The sequence below is a fragment of the Panthera onca genome, chromosome C1, assembly GCF_046562875.1.
Source record: "Panthera onca isolate mPanOnc1 chromosome C1, mPanOnc1 haplotype 2, whole genome shotgun sequence".
Taxonomy (NCBI): domain Eukaryota; kingdom Metazoa; phylum Chordata; class Mammalia; order Carnivora; family Felidae; genus Panthera; species Panthera onca.
In genome coordinates this window covers 165,945,229-165,959,493 of record NC_138346.1, presented here as the reverse complement: position 1 = coordinate 165,959,493, position 14,265 = coordinate 165,945,229, and the positions used below count along the sequence as shown (strand labels likewise).

The 14,265-nt window shown below is 41.5% G+C and overlaps 1 protein-coding gene across 1 annotated transcript in view; it reads left to right on the top strand.

Moving 5' to 3' along the window:
- Positions 1-13,250, top strand: part of IL12RB2 (interleukin 12 receptor subunit beta 2) — a 77,496-nt gene extending 64,246 nt beyond the window's left edge. The window contains exons 13-16 of the mRNA XM_060626224.3: positions 929-1,066; positions 3,817-3,907; positions 6,369-6,468; positions 11,723-13,250. Of these exons, the coding sequence (XP_060482207.1) occupies positions 929-1,066; positions 3,817-3,907; positions 6,369-6,468; positions 11,723-12,259 (866 nt within the window). The 3' untranslated portion in view covers positions 12,260-13,250. The remainder of the gene's footprint in view (positions 1-928; positions 1,067-3,816; positions 3,908-6,368; positions 6,469-11,722) is intronic.
- The last annotated feature ends 1,015 nt before the right edge of the window (positions 13,251-14,265 follow it).

The window sequence follows — 14,265 nt, the reverse complement described above, 5'->3', positions numbered from 1 at the left end:
GCATTGTCTGACCTGCCCTGGGGTTTTTGAGCTGGTAACTGAAGTTGAGGCTCAAAAGTGCTGGGTTCAAGTTTCCACTTTGATCACCCACACAGGTGCATGTCAGCTGAGGGAGCCAGCAGGTTACTCCTGCCAAAGTTCTGCCCTTGATCTTCTAGTCTTCCTGCCTCGCAGCCCTAGCTTTTGAGAAGTCAGTCCAAACCTTACACCCAGCAGATCACTGGAAAAGAAGATTGCCTATGTACTACAGGAGGGAAAAAACATCAGCGTGTTGCTCAAAAAACCCAAAATCTTCCCTGCTGAGACTCTGCAGGGGTGTTGAGAGTGTAAGGGACTGATAACCTAGTTAAACTGCCAAATAAATCCAATGTACGTGCCACTGATCTCAATTTTAGATTTTATGTCAGATTGAAGCAGATCATCATGTTAAACTCATTAAGACCAGTATCTAGAACCTACCCCAAAAAAACAGAAAATCAAAATTAATGTTAAATGTCTATTTCATTAATTGCCTAACTTAGCTTTCTTAAAAATTCCACTGAAAACAATTGGTGTATTTAATTTCCTCCCCAAGAGTTCTCAAATATATCTAATAAATGTTGTAAACAGTATAGTCATAGGAAATAAAAGGAATTACTACAGCTGAGTAATTTCAAAGCAGAATGATGAAAGTTCTTTCAAAAGATTTTGCCACAGAAAATTATTTTGGTATGTTGTAGAGTGAGACCTCCGTAAATGACAGTGTCTAGGGCCTAGTAAAATATTAAGTACTAATGAATTAGTAGTTTTAAAAAATTAGTTTTAAAACAGCAGTGTGCTTTTCTCTTTCAAATTAAAACATTAACAACAACGAAAATAAGTAAAAGCCCACATTCAAATAGTTCCTGTAACATGTGCCTTTCTTCTTTTATCTTTATCCTCCCTTCAGAAATTCCCTATAGGGTATCCCCAAATTCACATTCAATAGACAGCCTGCAGCCCGGAGTAACATATGTCCTGTGGATAACAGCTCTGACAGCTGCTGGTGAAAGCCCCCCAGGAAACAAGAGGGAATTTCATCTGCAAGGTAGGAAACAACTTTAAAGATGGCACAGCCACCCTGGATTCCTACCTAGGTGTATACTCCCACTATGTTTGGCATGGAGATTATCAGATTTTCTTTAATTCATTAATTACTTTCTTGCTGCTCCATCTTTGCACTTGCTGTTTCCTTTAGCTGGACTGCCCTACCACTGCTTAGAGAAAGTATCTACTTATTTTTCAAAACTCAGCCAAAGTGTTTCCTCCTCCAGGAAGCCTTCCCAAGTGCACCTCCGTAATTCCTCCATAATGCACTACATTTGACCCCTCTTCAAAACACTGAATCCAGTAGGCAGGAACTGGGATCTGTTTATCTTCAAGGTCTGGTTCGGTGCCGGGGACATAGTACTTGTTCACTAAATATCTGTTCAGTGACCAATGAGAATAATCTCAACAATAACAATGGCAGCTATTGCCTATCAGGTAGTTACTATGCACCAGTCGTTGTGTTCAGTGCTTTGCACACTGTATTGGTTTGCTGGGGCTCTTGTAACAAAGTGCCACAAACTGTGTGGCTTTAACAACAGAAGTTTATTTTCTCACAGTTCTGGAAGCTGGAAGTCTTGAGTTCAAGGTATCAGCGGGCTTGTTTTCTTCTGAGGACTATAAGAGAATCAGTTCCCTGCTTCTCTCGTCTGGTGGCAATCTTTGGTGTTCTTTGGCTTATAGATCTCTGCTTTCATCTTCACATGGAGTTTTCCTTGTGTGTGTCTCTTTGTTCAAATTTCCTCATTTTTAAGGACACTGATCATGGTGGATTAGGGCTACTTACACCAGTTTGACCTCATCTTAACTAATTACATCTGCAATGATCCTGTTTCATAATATGGTCACTTTCTGAGGTCCTGGAGGTTAGGACTTCGGTGTATGGATTTTTGGGGTAAAAGGACACATTTCACCCTTCATAACACGTACTTTTACTCATTGAATCCTGACCTCAACCACGCAAGGTGCCTGCTTTACACTGTTGTACCTGGTCACATAGTATCAGGCACTCAATTCAAAATGAATAAAGGAACAAGGGATTAGGATGCCTTTTTACAAGGTCCAGAATGTACAGAAAGATTACCCAAAGTCATGGAAGTGTCAAGTGGCAGAACTACAAATCAAACTCAGATTTAGTTACTTGAGTTAAATTTGAGTGACCTAGCGAACATGGGCTTCTCTCCACTGGCTAAATTGTGCTGTTCTCTCTGGCAGCACGTGCCTGCATCTTGCTCCAAGCATGAAACAAGCTGTTCTTGCTTTGCAACATGGAGTATCAGGTTGATCATTTAGGACTTTGTTGTTCTATGCCCGGTACTTCTCCACTGGGAAAGTTGACAAACCCTCTTCTCATCTTCTAGCACGCTAGCACCAAAGTTAACTTGTGAGCAATTAATCAATTAACAACTCAGCATCTTTCTACCTGTGGTACTCCATACTTGCCCCATCTGCCCAGGAAGGAAGACAGATGCTAAAGAAATGTCAGATTGTGCTGATTGCGTGGGGTGGTAACAAAACTGCATCAACACCCCGTTCAGCCCTGGTGACACGCCTCTCTAGTCCCTCCCTGCTCACGCTCCTCCTGAACCTGTCCTGCCCTCTACCAGAAGAATCTTTCTGCAAGATACCTTGCTCCATGTTGACATCCCACCTCCATCGCAGCCCATCAGTGGGTCCCCAGGGACCTTCAAGCTAGAATTCAAACTGCTTCGTCACCAAGCCCCACATGATCTGCTCCTGTTCACCCATCTAGCTTCGCCCTCTACCACACGCTCATCTTTCGTACTTGAAAGTGTGACGAGACTACCTGGAGTTGCCTGAAGGTTCCATGCCTTTGTATGGTTCTGTCTAGTCTGCTTCCCTAACTTGACTGCTTTGCTGGCTCCACCCTCCAAACCTGAACTTTTGACATCATGCCTTTTGGGACAACATCCTGGGCTGCCCTTGGGATTATTTCCCATGCTGTTCCCTGCTACACTGCCTTGTACATGCCTTTTGTAAAAATGCATATCCCATGGCATCATGATTTATTTACATGTTTACGCATCTGTCTCCTGGACTAGATTAATGATTTAAGACAACAGAGCCCATGTCCTCCTCATCTTTGTATCCCAGCACCTAAAAGCTCCTGATACATGGTTAATAATAATGAATGAATAATAATTATAATTATAATAATATACTACTAATAATAAATGGATGAATTAATGAAGAATCCCAACACATAGCAAAATACATCTTCATAGCAAGGAATCCAAACAATTTCAAAGACCCTAGTTAGAAGGCTTATCCAGTGGTTTGTTAAAATCAGTAATACCATTTCTCAAGGGCTTCCTATGTTCAGATGCATTGCCATGTGCTTTATATACACCATCTCTAATCTTCACAACAACCTGCAGGGCAGATGTCATCATTCACCTTTTGTAGATCAGGAATCTGGAGTCCATTGATCACATATCAGTCAGTGGAAAGTCAGGATTAGAATTCAGGGCTCCCAGTTCACAGCCAGTGCTTGGAACACCACACTCCCTTTCCTTCTGCCCCTGTTAGAGGAAGGAGCCCCTTCCTTAGAACCATAGAACTGGATCCCTTAGGGCCCTTCTCCCTAGCTGAAAGAACAAAAACAAGTTGGCCTTTTTCCTGAGCCCATCTAGCTAGCCAGTAGCTGTGGGTAGGTGCCAGAGGGTTCATGCAAGTATTTTAAGATGTTCATTGAAGATAACTCAGTCACAGGATTTGCTAACTTTTCAGGTAAAGCCAATTGGAGTGTGTTTGTGGCACCAAGCATTTGCGTTGCTGTCGTCATAGTGGGCATTTTCTCAACGCGTTACTTCCGGCAAAAGTGAGTTGATTATATTTTCCAATTTCAGCAATGTGATGTTTTAAAAGGACAATAGCTGTTGCCACTATGCGTCAAAGAAACGGACGTTCTCATACATTGCTGGTAGCAGACTAAATTTATTCAACTTTCTTGGACAACAGTATTATGTTAAAATTTTTCTTAAAGTGTTAAAATAGACCTATGACCTATCAATTCCTAACTGGAAATTTAGTCTAAGTATATACAGATATTTAATGGCAAATACGTTCACTGAAGTATTGTTCGTTGAAGGAAAATATGAAATAACCTAAATGTCCAGTGATATGGGGTTGTTTTACTACATCACAATATATCTCATGCTGTATAGCATATTAGATCCATTAAAGACAGAAAATAAAATGGTATATCTGCAATATTACATTTTAAAAAGGTTGCAAAGCAGTATGTACTTTAAAAAGTACATGTACACATGCATACCTATATCTAAGACAGACCATTTAGCATTAAATTTGGTTCTATATGCCAAATAATAGGACTTAAACTAGCTAGCCCTGGACTTTCTCGCCCAGGTTAAGGAAGTAAATTCAGGTTAAGGGCTGGTGTGGTAGCTCTATAGTCACCAGGCATCTAGGCTCTTTTGATCTTTTTGTGCCATTATCTGGACTTGGCTTCCACAAGCTCATTCCATGGTCCAATGACTGCAGGAACTATAGCCATCATGCCTGCATTCTACAACTATAGGGAGAAAGAAGCAAGGTACCCATTATTTCCCTTTTCAGGAGCTTTTACATGAAGAAGTCAGACATGATACTTCTGGTTACACATTGGCCAGAACTGGAGCAAGGGAGATTTAAAATTGCGGTCCTACAGCTGGGCTTGTTGTCACCCCAGTAAATCAGGGTCCTTTTCCTAAGGAAGAGGATGAGGGAGTATTGGGTAGTGATTAACGCTCTCTACCCCAAGGATATGCACCAAAATATTAATGAATGGTAGTTTACCAGGATATAGAATAATGGGATTTTAGTTCTATTTATTTTCTACAATTTCTTTAGGCATTATTTTGTAAAGAGAATTTTTTAGAGTTATTCGATAAAGAGTTTTCTTCAAATGTTGTGTAAAGTAAGAGAAGAGGTCAAAATGAAACTAGCTCAAAGTCATTCTATTAGCCATTGAACTTATCTGAAAGGCTTTACATTTATTGAAGCTCTCATATGTGATAGATACTTCAAAGCAGAGCTCTCTTTAGGTAGACTTTGAAAAAGTTGAATTCAAATAGAATCAAGTAGGATCACATTCATCCTCTTCAGGGAAATATTACCAGTTAGGGTGAAAGCTTTTTTTGTTAAAAGAAAACAAACACCCCCAGATATATGGCTTTAAAAATAGTTTATTTCTCTCCCACATAATAGTCCTGAAGTAAGTCATCCAGGTCGGTTGGCAGCCATGCTCCACACAGTCATTAGGGACCCCGTTGTCTTCTGCTTTAGTGGCTGAGCATCCCTTGGACATTGTCCTCATCTGTATGATCTGTACTGGGTCACAGGTACCTCTGCTCACAGTTGTTCGGAGAGAAACCAGTCACACAGACACATCACTTGCTTCAAAGGGCTAAACATCCCGAAAGCTTTCCATTCTTATTAAATATCAAAGCTTATTAAAGCCAATTCTTCAAAAATGTTTCATATTCGCTTTGAATTTTTAAAAAATAAAACATTTAACTCACATGCATTTATTAGAAACATTTTTAGGACTTTTTTTCCTTTCATGTCATAAAAGTAATATAAACACATTTTAAGGTATTTTTTAAAAACCAGAGGATAAAGAAAAAAAGACCCATAGTTCTTCTGATCATCAAGTACAACTACTGTTAACAGTTTGGATATTTCCATATGGTATTTTTTTCCTAGGCATTTTTTAACATTGTTATTGTTCCTGTTTTGTTCTTTGTTGTGGTGGTTTTTGTTTTTGTTTTTTTTCCCCTTTTTTCCTTTTAGCATAATACTTTACCTGTTATTACAAACTTTAAAAAATTTTTTTTAGATTTACATCCAAGTTAGTTAGCATATAACAAACTCTTTATAAACATTTTAAACTAAATAGTAAGTTCTCCACAGGTGGGAACCATGTCTTCTTGTTTGTTTTTTCATCCCCAGGATATGGCATGTGCTCATCATACATTAGGGGTTCAGTCGGTGCTTGTTGAATGAATGCATGGCTGGACAGTGACAGCTAAACATTTGTTGAGTAAAAGTTCCATAATTTATTTAGCAAACCCCAAATGGTTGCATTATGACTATCATCTATCTGAACTTCAGAGAAAACTAGTCTAGCCTTGGATGATGCATCATCTTTCTCCTTCAGTGTTTTTTATTTTATTCATTTGCACACTCCTACCGTGAAATCACCACACTAAGAACCGATGCTTCCATGACATTGTGTGTGTGCATGCTTAACCAGATGTCATTGTTTTCTTTATCTGTAGGGTATTTGTTCTCCTTTCAGCCCTCAGACCTCAGTGGTGTAGTAAAGAAATTCCAGACCCAGCCAATAGTACTTGGGCCAAGAAATACCCCACTGTGGAGGTAAGGTTATAATGCCTTAGTGGTGAATTGATAGAATTCCAGTGATCTAAGTTTCCCATTAGAGTTATCAGGAGACCTAGGTGCTCATTAGTCCCTATGGATAAGCTGAAGCCCCTAGTGCTAGGTTACCAACTGAGTCAACACTCCCATACACAGGAATTTTCTGAAGCTTATGCCCAAAAGACTAAAAGACCCATAGCTTTTCATTCCTCTCTATGCCATAGGTTCCCTCCTCACCTCCTCACCTCAATTCTTCAAAAGACATAAAAAAGCAAGTATTTTTGCCATTTGCTGAGCACTAGCCTGACTCATCCAAATTTAAGAGAACTGAAGCTTTACTGGGACATTTCCTGTCCTGGGCATTGAACAGATAAATAGAGCTCAGACTATTTTGGCATTGGCAGGAAGCCAGTCATTCCATTGTGCAAGGAGAAGGTTTTAAAGGAGAGGTTGCTCTGCTGGCAGATGGGAGAATGGAGAGTAAAGGATGGGAAGGGCATTGCCGCACAGCCCGAGGTGGTGAGAACAGCTCACGGGGGGCAAGCTGGTCATCTTGGGTGAGGGGTCTGGGAGTTGGAGGCATCTGGACATGGAGCAACACTGTGCATTTAAGGGGAGCCAATGGGACAAAGGCAGGATGCCAATATTCTTCCCGTTGCCCAGGACCTTGCAGCCCCACACTCTATTTCTCACACTTGCTAGACATTCTCCTCCAGGATTCTTCTCCTCAGTTATGCAGTAAATTCTCTCATCCACACCCTTCCTCAGGCAAGAAGGTAGTGGTACCAGCCGCTGCTCAGGGAAAGAGCAGGTTTCAGCCGTGTCTGTCTCAGTGGGAATTGAGGTCACTGCAATTAGTGCCTTTGAAATAAAGTTTGGGTGCAGACCCACCTCGCCACTCACCATGTGGATGGCCCTTGGGCAACCTGCCTGATGATCTGAGCCCAAGTTTCATCCTCTGTAAAACAGGAATTGATAATATCTCCCATGTATACTGTTTGTGAGGATTGAGTAAGATGCCATGTAAAGCACATGCATCATACAAGGCAAAGATCCTTCACTTTATTTCTGGAAAGACTCACACTTGACATCTCCTTTCACTGTTGAGGGATTTTGTCTCTGTTAAGTTACATTAACAAGAACAATAATAATAATAGTAGCTTTTATATATGTGCACATATGATTATATATTTATTTTATATATATTATATAGAGGATACATAATTACATATAATATAGTATATAACTATATTATTAAATAATATATTCAGGGGCGCCTGGGTGGCTCAGTCAGTTAAGTAACTGACTCTTGATTTCAGCTCAGGTCATGACTCGAATTCATGAGATCGAGCCCCGTATCAGACTCACACCGGCCATGGAGCCTCCCTGAGATTCTCTCTCTCCCTCTGCCCTTCCCCCACTTGCACACATGCACTCTGTCTCTCAAAAAAGTAATATATTCATGTTTATATATACAGGCACATGCCAGATTTATTGCAGATTTGGTTTCAAACCACAATAAAGCAAATACTGCAATAAAGGTAAATGACTTTTTGGGTTTCCTAGTAAAGTTATGTTTTTACTATACTGTAGGTCTATTAAGTGTGCAATGCACTGTCTAAAAACATAACGTATATACCTTAATTTAAAAACACTTTATTACTAAAAAATGCTAATCCTCATCTGAGCTTTCAGCAAGTCATAATCACTCAACACAAATCACCAAAACAAATAATGAAGAAGTTTGAAATGTTGCAAGAATTACCAAAATATGACAGAAACACAAAGTGAGCAAATGCTGTTGGAAATATTATGCCAGTAGACTTTTTTGAAGCAGGATTGCCACAAACCTTCATTTTGTAAAAAAACAAAACAAAACAAAACACAGTATCCAAAGTGCAATAAAGCCAAGCACAATGAGTTATATCTATAATATATATTATATATATATACATATACATATATATATATAAAACTTTTATATGCCAGCCACTCAAAAAAACCTTTCTCAAGCATTAAAATCTAATCCATACAACAGCTTTATGAGGCTGTACTATTGTTATGCCCATTTTTCAGATGAGAAAACTGAGGCACTGAGGACTAAGTAACTTGCCTAACGCTAGCCAGCTAAAATGGTGGATCCTGGATTCACATACAAGTAGAATGTGCCATCTGCCTTTGTATTATAGGCTCTAAAAGATCTTTAAGCATAGGGTGAGCGGAGTATTTCTAGTAGTCAACACCTCTGAGCTGAACAGACTAACTGAAGAGGTATTCACACACTGGGCCCTCACTTGGTGGCAATCTTGCAATGATCTATGGTCATGCACTCAATAAGGACACCAATGCTAGTGTCAGAGGGGATTCAAGTACCAGGAGCTGAGTCAGCTGAGCTTTAAGATCCCTGTCTTCCAATGCTGACATTCCACAGTCCCAAGTCCTAAGAGCCTGAAATAGCACAGTGGGAAGCAGCTCTGGGTCAGTCCCGGACACCTGGCTCCCAAACTTGTAGCTTTGGCGTCATGGTCTCTGTTTGCCTGTTTGAGCATGAGGGGATACAGAGGCAGACAAGGCCTATGAAGGGCCCATAAAAACCTAGAAGAAATGCTGAGAAAGACATACAAAGGGTTAGAGACAGTAACAAGGAAAAAGATAGAAGAAATTGCCATACATAGGCCCGAAGTTCATTGTAGCATTATAAATAGAAGCCAAAAAATTGGGCATAATGGAACCTGCCACCAGGGGAGCAGGTTAAACATGTGGGTACATCCATACAACAGGATATTATGCAACTACTGAAAAAAAAAAAAAAAAAAAAAAAAAAGATCTATAATGTGTCTAAAAGTCCCTAAGACACCTAAAGGTAAAAAAAAAAACAAAAAAAAAAAAAACAAAACAAAAAAAAAGTTTGTAACGGCTGTCTAAAGTGGGTTTCATTTGTATAAAGAGAGAAATTTTATATACACTCAACTCCAGCAATGTATAGGATATTTCTCGGAAGCCTACATAGGAAACTGATAATGTTGGTTGGCTTTGGGTAGTGACTTGGAGATAAGAGGGCCACTTAATTTGCATTACAAAGTCTTTCATTACAAAATGATGTGCATATATAGGTCTTTTGCAGAACAAAAAAACAAAAAAAAAAACACCCCCAGTAAATTAGAAAATAAAATTTAGCTTAAACATGGTATCTGTGGTGATGGCCTTGAGGCAGCCTCAGAACCCCATGTCACTTGACCCTTGAAGTGGGCACACTGCTTCTAAAGACCCTTCTCTCCCGTTAGAGGCTGAGGCAGACATCAGAAGCACAACAGTCTGTCTTTCACCTCCAACAAAATTCTCAGGCCTTAGATCCCTGTACTACTTCTTAAGATGTGGCTAAAAAACAGGTCTTTAAGCTCTGGAGGAAAAGGCCAAATCATAAAGGCAACCACTAGGATGTTCTCCATTTTGAGCCTGTAGAAGCTAAACAATGCCCTTGAGATACCTGAGGACTTGCCCTAGGACATGTTACCCAGAGAGCCTGCTTTGTACACACTCTGAGGAGCAGGCTCTACCAATATGGCCAAAGTCTTCAAGAAGGCAGAGCAAATGCCCCACTTATGGAAAAAATAAGCCATTTCTGACCCCGTATAGTCCCTCCCACATCTGGGGTAACCGTGCTTTGGCAGCCAAAGCAGAGAAAATGGCAGCTGTGCTTCCCAGAGCTAAAGGCCATCTTCCAAGCCAGACTGTTGTGCCAGGGCCAGTTTGAGTAACCATCAGAAAAGAATACTTCCCCCCACGCCCACCCCCCAAAAAACCCCACACACGCACTTACCCTCTAGCTTGTCAGTGTCCTTTGTGGAAGTCTGTCCTGAGACCTCACCATCATTCACTTTTGGATGCTTGTCATGCTCAAGGAAAGGAAGGGGACATCAGAAGCAAGTCCAGACCAAAAACCACTCTTGCACAAGTTGGCATTTGACAGATGAGGGAACAAAAAGCCAGAGAGGTTGATGGAGATTTCCCAGGCTATTGAATATCAGAGTTGGGAGTAATCCTCAGGGTTTTCCCTGTCATCCTACTCTTCCCTTCAGGCATGAAAGATCTCTATTTGCAGATGGCTTACGGACATGTAAAAAACAAAAAAAAATTTGACCGTATAAAACATCATGTACAAAGAAGGCCTTCATGAAAGAGGAAGGCATCAAGCAGAAAAAGGTGCAGAAAACAGGAGGGTGGGAGGCTAGCAGTGGAAGCCCAAGTGTGTTGGTGGCTTAGTAATGTGCTTAGTAAGACCAGGACGGTGTGCCTGAAAGTTTTTGAATGGAAATATGGGGAGGTAGAGGAAGGTGCAGGAACCTGACTGCCAAACTACAGGCTGGGAAGCTTCACTATGTAAGTCTGAGCTGTTAAAGGCTTTGGAACTCTGCTTTAAAAAGATCAAGCAGTGTGAAAGATAGTTTTGAGGGTATAAGTAGAGTCCAATGAAGCCCAGAAAGAGAAATGTTAACAGAGTGGTTGGACCTGGAGGACTCAGGAATCTGTAGTAAGTTTAGAAAGGAAAGAGACTGGACATTGAAGAACTGGTAACTGAAGTGATGCTGACCAAGATAAGAGTAGAAAAAATTAGCTATAGGGGAAAAAAAGATGAAAATTTTTTCCAAAAGTTACTCCAGAAGGTCTTTCTTAAGAGAACTGAGATTATTACCCTGGACCATTTAGTTGTATCAAAGCTCAAACTCATTAGCATCCCTTAAAATTCTCTTCATCATGTGACCTTGTATTTCCAAAGCTTATGTTTACCTGTCAAAAGAGAGAACTAGCATGTTCCAGAATAGACCAGTCCTCCTTGCCCACCACCTTCCTACCTGGAAAGTCTCTCTCAAGATTCAGCTCTAGTGTGACTTTTAAAGTCCTCCCCCTGCCTCCTCCCCCAGACGGAGGCAAGCTCAGCCTTCCCTTGGCACCCACCATGCTCTCTATCCTAAGAAATAGCTAGTACAGTTGGACTCCTCAGAAGTAGTCTGGTTGAAGGTTAAGTTTGGTAGGTAATCACTCATTGGCAGGGGTTGAGAAGTCCATGGCTCCTGTCTGCTCCCTGACGATGTTAACTGTTTCACTCCTGCCACAAAGTCAAGGTCCCACGATGTCCCACCTAGAACCAATCAGGCGATGCAGGCTGCAAGGCCTTTCAGAACCCTGAAGTCAGTTGTCAAAGGATACTTCTGTAACAGAGCTGTATTATTAGCCTGTTCCTCCCCTTTCTCAGAAGATGCAGCTACCCTTGGACAGGCTCCTGACAGACTGGCCCACTCCTGAAGAACCTGAGCCTCTGGTCATCAGTGAAGTCCTGCATCAAGTGACCCCAGTCTTCAGACATCCTCATCACCCCAACTGGCCAGACAAGGGACAAGAAATCCAAGGTCACTATACCTCTGAGGAAGACACAGGATATAGTGCCTCAAGCCTACCACCTCCCAAAGCTCTCATAGCAGAGACAGGACTAGTGGATCTGTACAAGATGTTGGGGAGCAGGAGCCCTGACTCAAAGCCAGGACACCTAGCTGGCCCTGTGACAGTACTCCCAGTGGACTACCTTCCCACCCATGAGGGATACTTACCCTCCAACATAGAGTATCTTCCTTCACATGAAGCTCCTATAACTGATCCTCTGGAAGAACTAAAGCCTCAGCACATCTCTCTTTCCATTTTCCCCTCAAGTTCTCTTCACCCACTCACCTTCTCCTGTGATAAGAAGCTGACTCTGGATCGGTTAAAGATGGGGTGCAGCTCCCTCATGCTGTGAGTGGTGAAGCTTGGAAAGTCCATGTGCTCCCAGCCCCCAATGTGTCTCTCATCCCCAGCCCACACTGCTCCAGTGGTCATCACCTCTGGGGTGCTGCTATCAGGTCTGTTTCCAAATAGAGGGCAAACAAAAAGCCCAGGGTTTGTCTTGGGAACTGAGAATTGGCTGTAACCCAGATGCCTGTCTTGCCTTCTCCAGAGCCTTAGGACTATAGTTAACCCTTGAACAGTGTGAGGGTTAGGGGCACAGGCTTAAATCTGCATAACTTGTGACTCCTCAGAAAGTTAACCATTGTTCGCTTTTTGACCACTCTTACTGGTAACATAAACACTTATTTTGTAGATGTATTTTATATACTGTATTCTTGAAGCTAGAGAAAAAAAATGTTAAGAAAATCGTAAGGAAAAAGATTTATAGTACTGTATTTATTGAAGAAAATCCACCTAAGTAGACCCACACAGTTCAAACTTGTGTTATCCAAGATTCAATGGTACACCGTGTGTACCTAGAGACTCCAATCTGGGTTCCCACAACTTTCTTTGCCAGGTTGGCCAGTAAAGGGAAAGGATAGAATGGAAACCAAGGCTCTTACTAGCAAGGGCTAAGAATCCAAGCTTTATAAAGCTGCTACTCCATACCAAGTCATACACCTAGATCAGAAGCATCCAATAGGCCTAAGGCAGAAATGTTCTCTACATTTCTTTACTGTTCGCTGCAGTCAATATGAACCACATTGGCTCTTGACCACTTTGGAATGTCTAGTATGACTGAGAAGTGAATTTTGATTGTAATTAGTCACATATAGGAGGGTACAGGTCTAAATTACGGATCCACCAGTAAGAATTACAATGAGTCTTCAAAACAGATCAACCCAGTTTTACAGAGGAGGATGTAAAAGATCGTGGTGAACATCAGTATTACAAGAGCTCCCAAATGGTCATGACTGTTCTTATTTGTGAAACCCTGTACAAATACACCTTTTTCCTAGTTTTCCTATTGTTTTATTCTGTCTTCACCCTCTTTCAGTGAATCAAGAACAACTTACTGGTGGAAAGTTCCTGTAAACCCACAATATGACCTTGGGAAAACAGCTTCCCCCCTCTGAAATCCAATGTTTTGGAAAGGAGTGGGCCAAAGGCTTTCTGACACCTTGTTTCCTCTTCTTTCTGCTGTAGCAGCTGTTGCCTTCAGGATCAGGGCTATCTCAGGGTCTAATGGTTGCACTTATGTCAACCCTTTCTCCCCAAGGCATCCCGCTTTTCCTTCCTCAGGAAGACAGAACTGATGCTGAACTGAGCCTAGGAGGTAATTCTTTTTCCCAGCATGAACTTGGAACATAATACATGTTGTATTCACTTAAAGCTGTGGCCGCTGGCTTGTCACCTTCCCCACCCCATCACTGCTTCTATCCCTTCACTGTAAGCCCTTCTGCTAAGCTGGTAAGGGAAGTCTTTTCAAAATGCTAATAGTACCCTTTCCAAAGTAACAGGATGAAAAGTCCAAGAAACCTTCTTAAATCCCTGTCAAGCTCAGGGCCTACACCCCAGCCTGATCCCAAACCAAACACTGGCACTGAGACAGCTTTGGTTTACCAAATGTCCCTCAGAGCTCTAGGAACTCAAGTGATGAACATTTGCTCTGCTTGTTCATGTTTAATTCTTTATGCTTCCTGCCATTCCAGATTTAATACAGTTCTTTCAGGCTTTCTTTGAGAAGCTTAGTAAGTTCCTTCCTTACATCCCTATTCTACTCTATTTAGGTGCTGCTCAGCACCGCCACACATGGTTTCTTGAATCTCAGCAGCTTCAGCGTTTGTCTATACCCAAGATGCAGTGCCCCTTGTTTGACTGTTTACAGTGTGTCGTAACAGACAAGGCCACCTCCTCAGAAGCAGGCTAACCTGTCACCTCTTGACAATGGGAGCCAACTTCTCTTGTGGCAATACCTGCTTTACCTAGCTCTGATTTTTCTTTTGCTGGCCTGATACCCATCTTAGTCATTCTTCC